The sequence below is a fragment of the Copadichromis virginalis genome, linkage group LG12 (genome assembly GCF_057382275.1).
Source record: "Copadichromis virginalis isolate Kocher_CV1m ecotype Utaka linkage group LG12, C_Virginalis_male_GT1.1, whole genome shotgun sequence".
NCBI classification, from domain to species: Eukaryota; Metazoa; Chordata; class Actinopteri; order Cichliformes; family Cichlidae; genus Copadichromis; species Copadichromis virginalis.
The window spans coordinates 7,678,564-7,692,730 of NC_140629.1; the positions used below are offsets into that span (position 1 = coordinate 7,678,564).

General features: G+C 43.4%; 1 protein-coding gene across 2 annotated transcripts in view; it reads left to right on the forward strand.

Moving 5' to 3' along the window:
- Positions 1-474: 474 nt before the first annotated feature.
- Positions 475-14,167, forward strand: part of cux2b (cut-like homeobox 2b) — a 97,938-nt gene continuing 84,245 nt past the window's right edge. The window contains exon 1 of one of the 2 annotated variants that reach the window (XM_085474569.1): positions 475-702. In XM_085474569.1, the coding sequence (XP_085330695.1) occupies positions 640-702 (63 nt within the window). In that variant the 5' untranslated portion in view covers positions 475-639. Of the gene's footprint in view, positions 703-926; positions 1,478-14,167 lie in introns of those variants that run through there. The other variant, XM_085474570.1, reaches the window with a different exon arrangement.

Genomic DNA, 14,167 nt, shown 5'->3' on the forward strand with positions numbered 1-14,167 from the left:
ATGTGGAGGAAGAGTTTCATAATGCGCAAGTTTGCTCTAATTTGCACGACAAGAAGGCGACATGCGGACTGATAAGTGGCATTCTAATAATAGTTGGACTACACGTATCGATAATGTAGCCCATTCTAATTTGCAACTCTGCCTCTAATTAGTCAGTCCCATGTGCTCGTGTAATAAACACGCTAAAAAAAAGTAGGCTTGGCTAAATTCCCAGAACTCCACTAATCTGCACATCATCTCCTTTCCTTTTCCAGACACTATTGATCAAACTCGGGCTTTTTCGTCACTATTGATAACTTTGCCTAAGCGAAATCAAGTGCAATTGTCCAGTTAATGTCGGGGACAGAGGCACGGATACATTTTGTTCTTATTCTTTTTTTTTCTTTTTCTTCTTTTTTTAAGACGTGGGCACTTTTCCAGAAAAAAAGAACAACTCTACTTTTTTTTTTTTTAATTCCTACTCCAACAAAAGACATGTTGGCAGACTTGTCAAACATACGTGCGGACTCTCGTGCTAAGTCTCTCCGTTACTTTTTTTAAAAAGTGGGACCGGTGATCGTAAACGTTGTTTAACGAGGGGGAATCCAGCCCACATATTTATTGCAGCCGCTGAAAAAAATCTCCTCAATATCCCCCAAGATGGCCGCCGATGTAGGATCGATGTTTCAATATTGGAAGAAATTTGATCTACGGCGGCTGCAGGTTAGTGCTATTCTCACCTTTCTCGCTTTATTTTTCAGCGGTATGCCTTGCTACTGTACTCCGGGGTGTGTTTGCTTGTTTTGGGCGGACGTGAAGCGAAAGGAAGCGCTGTTTGCATTGATAGTTATTAGAAATTGATCCCTCTCCTGCCTTTGTTCAGTTCAATCATTGATCAGCGGTGGAGCGACCGCGGAGCAGCACAGCCTTCTGTGCCACACCGATCTGGGATCAGCACCGCGGACAGCACTGATGTTTATGCATTAGCTTTTCTTCTTCTTCTTCTTTTTTTTTTTTACTCATTATTGTCCGCGACGAGCACAGCCGTACTTACATGTACGGAAACTTTTAATGCGCCTCCGAATCGCTGTCCTTGGACGTAGGCTGTAACTTTTTCTCCCAGCTTAATGTTTTATGCGGTTTGTGTCGACGGTCGTTGCGTTGCTGCTGCACCTTTCAGCAGGCTACAGTGCATTTCTTTGAATTTTACATTTTCTGCTCCGAAGGATTTGCATGTCGGGAAGTTTTTAAGTGTGACGTGGAAAGTTAATTTAGTTATTTTGCTCGGACATTTTTATTATGATAAAATATTTAATGTGCGGACTAGTGTTTGGGCTGTATTGACACAGTAGACTACTGTTAGGCTACATTCACACAGCGTTTATTCGCGGTTCACAGACGACCTTTTTCTTTTTCTTTTAATTTTTAAAAAAATTTTTGGACTGTCATGTCGCTGGCACCAAAATGTTTGTGATTAATAGCGAGGAGAATGTGGCAGGTGAGCGGTTTGTTTGTATCACAGCCATAACATGTAGTCCCGTTAAATAGCATGTCAGCCTCCGTAGCCTTTGGCTACAGCTTGAGCCACTCAAACTCAAAGTTGGATTTATGAAGCACGGCGCTGACGGGCTCGTAGCTCGCTCCTGGTCCTGGAAGCAAACGTTGAAATAAGGTTGAGGAAAGCTAAACGCTGTTTTCAGTGTCCACTCCGCCCCCCACCCCTGCTCCTCTCCTCTCCCCCCTCTCTCTCTCCATCCTGAAGCCGCATAGGGCTGCTCGGCCGGGGGAAGCTGTGTAATTGTATTCCCCGCTAATGTTTGTAAATCAGCCTCGGCCGGCGCAAGGGCACCGTCTCTGCCGTTTGACTGATGTTCTGTAACATGAGAGATGACAGGGGCATGGCAGTCCGGCTCTGTCGGAAAAGCCTGCCGAGGAGCAGAAATCAGATCTTAGTGGCTCTCCGGTTGGTCGAGTGTTATTCCAGCTCCCGGCCGCTGGACACCTCTCACACATCCAGGCTGGGGATCCAGAGGGGCGAGGGAGCTATTGTTGTTGGCGGCTTCATGCAGCGTCCTCCCTGCTGGCTCTCACCATGTCACCACGGCACCAGATTTATGATAGACGTATACATGCAATATATATATATATTTATTATTATTAAATGCGTCTCAGTAGGCGAGGAGCTAAATGTAAAGTGCCCCTTAAGGATGCCCTCAGTCAGGAGTACTAATGTGGCGGTATATAATAAAAAATGGTAGCCCCCATTCGGTAACTGATGATAATAAGGCTTATAATAACCAGCTGTACAAGTTAAATTCATGGTACCTGTAGAAAAGTGTTAACTCATACTTGTTAATGAGGCACCTTTTGCTATAACGTAGTAAATCCCTTTCAGGACGTTTATTATCAGCTTATTAATAAATAACACCTCTAGTAGTGAATGCCTTGAAGGTAGATGGCATTTGAACTATAAGTATGTGGTGCATATTATAAACAATAAGCCAATCAGGTGGAAACAGGTCATTGTGTGCAAAGGCAGAAATACAGGTGTGTTAGACTGCAACTAAGCTGAGATCCATATGTTGCTACCTGTCTTGTATTTTAGTACCTGTGATAGGTGCACATTCACTTTCACTCATTAGAGTGTTAAAACTCATTGCACGCATGCATGTGATGAAAGTTGTGGCCGTGTTGAAAATTAATCTTTTCTTCTTCTATTCGTTTTTTTTAACCCCGAAACCTTTAATATTTTTCCACAAATTTGATCACATTATCCTGCAGAAAGCAGCTCCGGTAATGTAAAATCATTACAGCCGTTTCGCCATCTATTCCCATATAGAACCCGAGTTTTTGCTCTAGCAGAGTACAACTGCAAGCTATTTATTTGAACAGTTCACACTGGAACATTTATTTTCTCATTACAAGTTATTATATCAGTAAACCGAGTGTGCGTTTTTTTTTTTTTTTTCAGTGTTTGTGCAGTGGATTTGTGCCTCTTGAGTTGCACAGGATGAATAATTCACCTGCAGGCTGATGAAAAGAGGGCAGGGAAAGTGCGAAGTGCTGAGGTGGAGTGACCTTGGTTCCTGCTGGCTGCAGGTCACCCGGCCGTTGCTGTGGTAATCATTCACACCAGCCAGATGGCATTTCCGTGGGCGAGCATGAAAAGGACGGGTCAGGGTCTGTCCTGCCAGGTCCTGCCAGGCTCAGAAGCAACTCTGGGCCAGTGTGGTACCTGAGGAGTAAGAGAGTGTTTTTGGATGGTCTGGCGATGAGAAGCCGTGGTGAAACCAGGTGGAAATGCAGCTTGATTACAGTCACGGTTTGTTTAGTTATCACACATAATGTTACCTTTAATTGCCCTTTGAGAAGTCGGAGAAAAGGCTATCGTCAAAGCAGACTTAAAAGGCCAATTCGATTTTCCTTCAGCAAACTTGGGCTCTGTGCCTTTACTACCAGTCACTGTAATCCCTCTGTTGAGCTTTTTTTTTTTTTTAGTAATGTCGCAACGCTGTGCTCATATGGTGAAATAATACTCTGCTTATTTGTTAACGTTTCTCAGCGTTGTTTCCAAAGTCTCTTGCATGAATCGAAGAGGCAGCGGGGTTTTAGATCAGGAACAAAAGCTTGTGATTGTACTACATTTAGCATGACTCAGTTGCTCTGGTGTCAGCTCTAATCCACACACAGAGACAACAGTATTGCCAAACAGTGAAATTGCTTTGCAGCCTGTGAGCCTGGCTGCCTCCGCTGCCAGCCTGCTCTGTGTGCTGTTTGCCAGTAGCTCCTCCACACACACACACACACACACACACACGCACGCACGCACGCACGCACGCACGCACGCACACACACACACACACACACACACACCCTGCAATCTCAAATTGGCTGTGAAAATCGGTCTCTGTCTCCCTTTCATTCATGCTTTCATATATTTGTTTGCAGATATTGTTAATGTCACATGCGTCACCATAATCTCATTTTAGTGGAGAGTAAGTCCAGAGCGCCTCAGATCTTGTTTTATTTATCATAATGGCTGTATCATTTTATTCACATACCGCGATTGATGTAAAAGGATTTGAAGCTGACCTCCACGGTGGCTGCTAAAAGTGCTCATTAGCTCATTTTTCAAGACTTGTCTTTCAAATCTTTGCAAGATTAAGTGCAAATGTAAAAGCCAGCTCACTTGTGCTCGCCTCTCATATAAACATTTCTTAACGCGGTTTTGTTATTCCCACTTCTGTAAATCGATGGGTGGGGCATGCCTGTCACGGTCCTCGGTATCCTTCAGCTTGCTCCTCTCTTCCTTTTGACAGTGACAACAAAGCAAATAAGAAAGAAGGGGAGCTTTTACACGACTATCTGGGGCAAATTGAGATGTGAAATCCAAGAGCCATAACCCCCGGTACATAAAACGGAGAGGAACATTAGAGAGCGAGAGGAGTGAAACAGACTTCAGCATTAAGCTGTTTAACCTCTCTGTGTAGCATTAGTGGTAGAGACTTCAAAGCAGATGCTTCAGCGTTGGAAGCAGAATGACAAATGGGTTTAGAGACAGCTACGGTGAGCATTCTCACAGGAAGACTAGGCCTGTCATTAATGTCAGCTTAATCACTTTGACCTTCCTTCAAGTAGATTTCCATACCTATCCAATCATTTTTGCCTTGCTTGGGCTCCTGTTTGCAGACTGTTTCTCTTTTTCTTGGTTGATAAGCCCTGGTGTGATGATGTTACTGTTTATGTAAACTTGAGATGTCCTGAAAGCTGTAAAATGAAAGGTTTGGATAATACCAGCTACAAACATAGTACCGTTCTCAAATAGCTCCTCCACGGAAATAAAGTGTTGTTGATTGTGATGTCCTTCGCAGTCTTTATAGCTTTGAGGAGAAAAATGACATCTGCAATCTATCTCTACTATTTTATGCCTCATAGTTTATCTCCGTCTTTTGGAAATCACGCATTTCATCATCCGTACGAAAGCGTTTAGTAGCAATGCGGTAGCGAAGCCTCCAGCCACTACTGGCAGCACTGAGTGCGTCGCTGCTCACAGCACTTAAGCAAGAAAAGAGATACTATGAAATTAATGATTCTTGTAGTCTAAACCATTCCAGTACTGATGCTAGCATGCTGTATGTATGTTAGTAGCATCAGTTTTTTTTCAATATGCCAGAAAATATTTCATATGTGCTGTTTATGCTCCATCCATCCATCCATCCATCCATCCATCCATCCATCCATCCATCCATTCGCTTCCGCTTATCCTTTTTCAGGGTCATTGGGGGGGGCTGGAGCCCAGCCCAGCTGTGTGTGTCTTAGGGCGAGAGGCAGGGTCCCTGGACAGGTTGCCAGTGTGTTGCAGGGCTAACACATGGACACAGACATCCATTCACACTCACATTCACTCCTGCATTCACACCTATGAGCAGTTTAGAGTCTCCAATTATGCTACAATCACAGGGAAAACAGTGGTTGAACACTGCAGCACAACCAGAATTATCGCGACCATAGCCAATGAACTTGTGATTTTTCTGTCTTTGAAATGCTTTGAAGATGGGAACCAGGTCTGTGAACACTTGCAGTCAGTTCCCATCTTGGCTGTTAAAATGGCATTACGAAGGAGTCGGTCTATTAGTTTGCAATTGAATTGGGTAAAAAAAATTTCTGGTGCAGGTAGAGTCTCTCTCGTGTCTTTTTTTGCACTTTTAGTAGTATTATGGCAGGTGTCAACCAGTGTTAAGGTGTACTACTTCCATTATGATGGTTATTGTTAACACGGGTCCCAGTATGTCATATGTAATGCTTTTGTTTTTGCATTTTCCAGCGTGCAAGTCAGCGTGCCTTCCTGGCTATTCTGGCCCACAATCCTTTGTGGTGAATGTGACGAAGTCATATATCCCAGTTGCATGTTTGCAGTCTTGTGAAACTTTCAACATGGAATAATAATTAGCTGGCTCCGGACTTCAAGTAGTCACAGACATAGATGACTTAAAAGTTCTATGTTTAAATAAACAGGCTCATTAATGCTAGTCTGTGTACACACAGCTGTTCACAACCATTTAGTAACCAAATTAGTTGTCAGTCATATATAGTTTTACTGAAAAAAAAAGACACACATTAAATTTTTTCATTGTTTTAATCTGATTGGTATTTCTTGCTTTCTCTGGCTGGACATGTTATTCGTGGTGAAGACGTCCACATCCGTGTGTCTGTGGTCGTGTTTTTGGTGCCATACTTTGACCAGTTTTGGAGATGATTTGTCTGTTTCAGGCGTGTTTGCTGGGAGTCATTTGTGAGGGCAGCTGCAGTACTGAAAGTAAAGAAGCGTTTTAAATAATGGATCTGAGGTTGCTCTGCTGGACAAACTATGTAATGACACTATTGTTAAATGACTTGTGCCAGATGTTTTTTTTTTTGCCTCAACCTCGCTTAGAGGATTGTGACAAATTTTATGAGGCGCCGCGCTCAGCGACTGAAATGCTGTGTGATGCAGAACTGTAGTATGGAGGTATGGTGGTCTAAGGTTGGGCTTAGAAAACACAATATTTCCCTGAGTGATTTGTAATTTTTTTAATGGATTTTTTATTGGAAGTATTTTCTACCAAAGAAAGGTTTGCTTTTATTCACTCAGGTTTTGAGTCTCTGATTCTTCCCTATCTCCAAGAATAGATACCACTAGAGGTAAGTGAGAAAGTGTGTGCGTGTGCACATGCGAGTGTGCGTGTGTGTTATGTGAGTAGACCCTTTTCAGTCACAGCAACAGAAATTGACATACCTCGCACATGATTTCATAGCACTGATCCCAAATTACTGTGGCTAATGACTACTAAGATTTTTTTCCATTTACCTGTGTTGTAATTTGCTACCTTCTTGAAGTTATGCATATTAGTTGTTTTCTCTCGTGTGGTATTGTGGGTAAAAACATAAAAAAAACCCACAGTACTTCCAATGTTTCAACAAGAACACCCCCTTGGTAGTTGACAGTGCTTCATAGCAAGAGACGCCAGATTTTTCATAGCAGTGTGTTCTTCATACTGCTGCCCCTAGGCTGGAGCAATTGTTTTGCAGGAGTAAATAACCAGCTTTAACAAAACTTCAGGGACACATTAGTGTGCTGGAGGATGGCTCCATGGCGGTAGGGCAGCCTCTTCTTCGCTCGCAGTGAGGCAGGCGGAAGCATCGCGAGGAGAGAGCTAATGGCTCATCGGCATTGGTATAAAGCTGTGTCCTCTCCCTGCTGACAGCCAGTCCCCTGCCCAGTAAGTCCATATTGAGCTGCGTTTCTCCACCGCGGCCTTGGCTTTATTTGTTTTGACTGTCTGACGCCACTGCAGACGTATTGAGCAGCAGTCCTTTCTTGTTCATTTTACTAGGCTTACAATGAATCCTGTTGCCCTCTCTCTCTCGCTCTCTCTGTGTCTCCATCTCTCTAAATAACGTGCCTCAGCTGTATTTGGGAGGGTTTCAGTTGCTGTAGTTTATTCCCCTATTGTCCATTTTGTCCTTCATGAAGGAAGAAAAAACACATTTTTGTTTTGTTTTTTAACCCTCCAAATGTGCAGCTGCCAGGTTTTCTGTGTTCTGATGCTGGTTGTCTGGTAACGTGGGTTTGCGTGGTGTGAAGGGTGCCCCTGAGCTCGGCGCGCACTCATGAGATCAATGCTTCACTAACCTTCTCCAGGTTGTCTTCGGGGATCTCAGCCACTCTCATTATGTGCCAGTGCTCAGAGTGTGTTTACCAGACTGGAGGAATACTAGTCTTACGCATGCCACCGATTTGTAAGGCCCATTTGTCCTCATTTAAGTGGGAAGAGAGAAGAACCACGAAAGACAGTCTTTTGAGTATTAAAGCAGCATTTGTTATTACTAAGCAGATGTGCTCTTATTTATCAAAATAACACAAAAGGTGTGTTATAGCAAAAGCAGATGGATCGGGCTTGTTGTGTTAGCCGGTCTCGTCTTTGTGCAGCTGCTACCCCCACACAGTTAATTACTCCCTTATTCATCTCCAACAATGGGAGGGGATGGAATAAATCTGAGCCGCGCACTCTGCCCGCTTCTTCCACCAGGAAGGTGCAGACCGGGACCCTAAAGCGAGCGAGCGGCTTCAAGAGGTACAGTTTATCATTTTTAATGGAGAGGAACAGGAAGTGGAGACGTGAAGCTCGGCTCTTGATTTATACGTCGCCTCAGTCGGGGGAGAGAAAAGAGCAGGTCTGCCTCCCTGTCCACACCTCTGGTTTGCTTCCACCAGAGTCATACCCCTGTGGTGTTCTCTGCTCCTCTTCAGCACCGCCAAAATACACTTGCACTTTGTCCGAGCCACTCTGGAGAAATGGGTAAACAGTGGGAGAATTTGCTTCACCTAACCATAAGATTGTTGGGAAAGGAGATTGCCCTTCTTTTCTTTTTTTTAATCACAAGTTATTAATATCGGCAATTATACAGGTTAACAAATGCATTTTTTTCCTGGCGTGTGGGAGCTACCCAGAAATCACTTTCAATCTTTCCGCTGCTTCCTGCCTCTCACTTTCTCAAGCTTTGTTGTTCCCTGAAAAGCCCAGTGATGTCATGCTTCCATTGTCACCTGTTCATTTACTTTCGTGGAGGAGAGCATCGGGGTATTGATTAGGGTTTGCAACTGTGTTAGCAGCTCTGCCGGTGTGTAATATAGGCCTTGAGGCTATTCTGTCTTTCCCTTCAGTCTCACGAGTGCTTTCCAGACCTTGTAATCTTAATTAAATATGCAACTTTTGATCGCAACAGGGTCACTATTTTTGAATTTAAATGTGGTCACCCCCCCCACACGCACACACACCTCCTCGTCTGAGAATAAAGGCAGACATTTTGAATATTAATGACAAAAAATAGAGGAAAGAACAAAGAAGTGAATTGAGACTCGCTTTTTTCAATTTCCCTTGTTAGCCTCCTGCTGCATTCCCCCTATAGTTTTTTTTTCCTCTTTTTTTTTCCAGATGAATTTTATGATATTTTCCTCCTACCCCTCACTCCCCCCACACTCTATCGTTCTCCCTCTTTCTCGCTCTCTCACTTCTCGGCAGTTTTCCCCAGACAGGTTCCACAGTGTTTTAGAGGGGATGGATTTAATTGCTCTGTGGGGATTGGTTGGCTGTGCCGGGCTCGGCTGTTTAATTAGTGTACCCTGCCGGAATTGGTTTAATGCTTCATGATCTTGAAATTGTCTGATTGTTCAGCCCTCTGGGGACTCTCACTGCCTACGTAGGCCAGCAGGTTTAGCTAAACATTGCTCCAGGCTTTTGCTGTATGCGGCAGGAGGAGCAGTATGCCTGAGGAACTGGAATGTGGCTAAGGTGGTGGTGGAGGAGGGACAAATCAGAGGACATGCATGTGAAGTGGACAGTCTTCTCATTCTCCTTCACTGCAGGAGGTCTGCACAGACCTCACAGGAATTTATATCTTTACATTACTTTCATCTCCGCTTGACACTCTATGGAAATCATCCAATTGACTATTAATGCAGTACCAATATTTAGACTGCAATTCAGGCTTTCTGTATGATAAGCATATGATTTTTAGCTCTGGCCAAGCAAAATAATTGCTTTGCTCCTCTGTTTGCGCTCACAGTTTCTTGAAGAAGCTTTTTTTCTGCATGCTTTGGCAAGATTGTTTTAATGCAAGCCATTCTCTGCTGCGACAAGTCCATCAGGATCATCTCACATGGGTCTCTGAGTTATGTGCTTGGTCACCTTGAGTGAGGGGAGATGGTGGGAAATTACATTTGTGCAAATGGGCGCGGAGTGTGTCTGTGTCCCCTCGGTAGCCTTCTGCAGGATGCCCTTGGTTTGGCACAATCATGGCAGCGATGTTGACCTCAACAGTAATAGCGCTTGGCATCCTGAATAAGGGAAGAGCTTCTGCTGTGTGGCCATACAGTCAGGTACATATAGTACCCACTGAAGGCTAAACTCATTGCACTTCATCAGACTGATCGAGCCCACTCACTCAAAGAACTCAACCTTGAAGTGTATAAATCTCTAGTGGATGATAATAAGAATACCTTCCTCTGCCTCTCTGCCTGGACTTCATAATGTGTTTGTCCTCACAGTGAATGATGACTGAGTGCAAAAATGATTACTGTTTGTCTGAGAGCTTCCTCTATTAGGAATCTCCAGGTAGACGCCACACGGATCATATACTCGGCAGTTGTTGACTGGATCCTCCACGCTGCACCCAGGGGGTAATATCTTTCATTGGTCCTGCGTTTATTTTTTTTTTTACATCTTCCGAGGCATCGAGCGGATGCATACGATCACCACGGTGATGGAGCACATGGCAGCTGAGATGCTCCCAAATGAGTCGCACCCTGAGCGTCATCCCCTTTTCTCTCTGGGGGAGATGCCCTGATTACAGAGTGACTTTGTGTTAGAGTTGAGGGGCCTCTCCAGCTGTTGGCATTGTTTGTGCAATGATGATAAGGGTTAGTGAGTAATCAGAGTTGGGTTGTGCTGACAGTTGTTTGATCTCTCTGTTATGAACGTTGTTCAGCTACGTCTGTACATTTTATCCATTTGTGATAAATGCTACTCTTCATGCTTCCTTTTCATTTAGCACTAAATAACAGGAGGACTACCAGAACATAACATGAAGCCGAGTCATATCAGCGGGATTGGAGATATTCATTGTTCTCTGTTATTTTTAAAGGGACACCCTCAAGTCAATTGCGGATCATGGCCAAAGTCAACAACGCCGCTCCTTCATAAATAAGCCTCAAGACTTAATATTGCAGTGCTGGTTCTCCTTCAAAGATAAAAATATTATTGCATCCCACCCCCATTCCCCGCTGCCTTTTGGGCAGGGTGTGAGTCCAGCGTCCGTCTAGACGTGCGGCATCATTAACCTGCCGCGACCTCGGCCTCTGATGAATTCACTCTCACATCCCCTGAAGCCTAGCGTTAGCAGGCCTACTTGCATCCACTGGGAACTGGGGCTTCTCCAGGCTGGCCATTAGAGCCACTAGCCTCTACTGTCAGGCATTAATAGGCCAAGTGGCCGGAGCTTCTCTCAGACTGCTGAATAATTCAGACCGTCTGGTCCCTGTCTGGTCCCGGGGCGCAGGGGGAGGTGAAGTGGGGATCAGGGTGCACGGGGCTGCATGGAGGTGCACGGGTTAATAACAGGTCTCCCTCCCTGTGTCAGCAGCTGCTCAATCCCCCCCCTCTGCAACCCCCTCAACAAAAGCACCTAACCCCACCCCACGTATGAAGGAAACCTATTCAGTTGATTAGATTTTTCAAAATGGATCAATTTTTAATCAGTGGAGCATCTGACTATGGTCAATAGCATTGTCGCTGGGAAGACAGTTGTTGGACAGCCGTCTTTATTTACAGGAATGTTTGTTTTTTACACTATGTAGATGGGAAGGCAGGAAATGGCTTAGGCAGATCATTGCACCACTGCAGTCCTGGGCCTGTCCAGACAGAGGCCTGTAACAACAGCAACAACCAACATCCAGTGCTCTCTGATCAGACTCTTTGGAAGATCACATCGAATATGAATTCATATCAGAGCAGAAAGGTGGATTAGTCTAGTATCTTTTCCTGTGTGAAACATGGGTCTGTCCAAAGAGACATCTCTTACACATTTACATCTGCCTAAGTAGTGAGTAGGAGTGAAGAGCCAACAAACTAGCTGTAATACTGCCATCAAAATTTCATTGGGCTGTGGGGAGACCCTAACATGTTAAATAATGAGGAGCCCATAAACTTAATGTTCAGAACCTCTCTGCAACTGCTGACGATGTCTAGTTATGACTCGATATGTAGGCAGAATTATGGGGGGGATCATCTTCAGAGTGCACCTCATTTTTGCACATCTGGTCTTTAAACACCCGACTCCCAATATTATTTGTGTGATCGCTTCAAAGACGTGTATGTTGAGAATGAAAATGTTTACAGTGGGCTGCAGCATTACCAGCCTTTTTTTATTATTAACATTTGAAATATAAATGCTGTATTCTTGAAACTTTAATAGGTAGTGTGGCATTCATGAGAGGAAGTTGACACAGCCTTGCTCGGTAACGCACTCTAAATAACCGAGTGTGTACTGGAAACATGAAGTTAACAAACATGTCAAAATCAAAAGCAAGCATATAAAAAAAGTTTCAAATATATTGAAAGGTATACATTTGCTCACACGACATTCTTTTCAAACTATGCAATAGACCAGATGGTGCAATATCTAATCGAATCAATAGTGTTCTCTGCTGACTGGATTAAATCAGTTAATCAAAGTTTAAATAATTATAAGCATAGTATGATTTTGTATGTACAGCCGTGTGCAAGTTCTAGACTAATCCATGGTCACAGAAGCTAAAAGACTGAGCAGGTGATGTGGCGTAGAAGGACAAAAGAAGACAGAAGGTAGTGATGGGAGAGGGAGGAAAACGCAAAACAAAGACGAAAATTCTAGCTACAAGGATAAAAAGACAATAGACTAAAATCAGAGGGAACATATTCTCTTCACAGTTCTAAACACTGACTGTAGGTAGAGTAAGCAGTGGAGTGGGTGGCTGGACAAAAACAGTAAGATTCCTAGGACGTAGCTCGGCAAGCAGTGACTAAATTCCATTTACAAAGGCTGACATTGAGGTTTGTCAGGTTGTTTTTTTCTATAGAAGAACTGCATTGTGCATATATACAAACAGATATAAATGCTATTTACAGATTGACAGACACAGAAGGTGAAATATCTTTCTGCTTTTACATGATAACATGGCACTGTGCCACGTGCACAGTAGTTTCACAACATACTGGCATCATTGCGTGTCGAATCGGTGGTATTATGAGATACTGACATAACGTGGCATACGCTGGCATGATATTATCCTCTAATTTGTATCACAGTGTAATGACATGGGCATCATTGCAGTGACCCTTTGGCGTAATGATATCACACTCACATAATGACTTACCGCTGTACTGACATAATGACATTTTGGCTTATTTACATATTTGTATATTGAGCATATCGTGACATAATGACATTTTGACATATTGACCATATCATGATGTAATGATGTTGCTGTCATTGCACTGGCCTCCACAGGGATCTGGGTCCCACTGCTTTGCTGGCATATTGACTGTGATATATGACATAAGGACACACCGAATGGCATATTGACTTATTCAAAATATTGGCAAATGGCACTGGCATGACTTGGTGACATGCCTGCCTTATTACCAAGATGGTGTTAGTGTGGCTTGTTGGCATTATGGCAATGCAACACTGGCACATAGTTGTATAAGTACACATTGACATACGGTTGCTTAAAACCATCACTCTGATGCTTCCTTGCGTCGTAATATTTGTGCACCACCATGCAGCCCTGAATTGCCAGGCTGTTCCTTAATGTCAGCGTAGAAATAGGGCTGTGCGATATGACCAAAATCTCATACCCCGATATAAGAATTCTATCGTCCCAATAACGACATAAATCACAAAAATGTAACATTTTCTGTAAATTATGTGAATCTCGGGCAGCTCGACTTGCGGGAAGTGTTTCCAGCTGCGCGTCATGTAGCTGGAGTGTTTTAACAGATGCATGAAACGATACATTTTTAGACATAAGTTGTAAAGGCCGCCGTTTTCTTTGTGAGTATTTATTACACGGCGTGCTGCGGGGAAAAGCCTGTTCTAACGTTTGAGTCTAAGTTTTATTTTTTAGCACCTGGCGGCTCTTTTTTACTTCTCATCTGTAAATAATCTGCTCTTTCACGTGATTCAGTTTATTTTGAAAAGTCTCAACAGGATCTTGAGCTTTATTGTGAAATGTTTATGTGGAACATAAGCGGACACGCGATGGTGTTACCGTCCTTGTTGCTAATGACAACACATAAAAACAGGCGCTTGTCCATCCTTAGTGTGGTTATATTAAATATAAGAGAAAGAGAGAACTTTAATACATTAATATAGCCACTACAGTAACCATCAAAACGATGAGAAAATATTGCCGTAAACAGTTTATTTTGCGACACCACGAAACAAACAATAGCATAAAATGAAACGATAGACGTTTTTATATCGTCATCCGATATATATCGTTATATCGAACAGCCCTACGTAGAAATGTTTCTGACTTTATATATTTTTAATGGAGAGCAGAACCAAGAGTAACCTGACGTTTCTACATTACCCTGCCCTGGATATA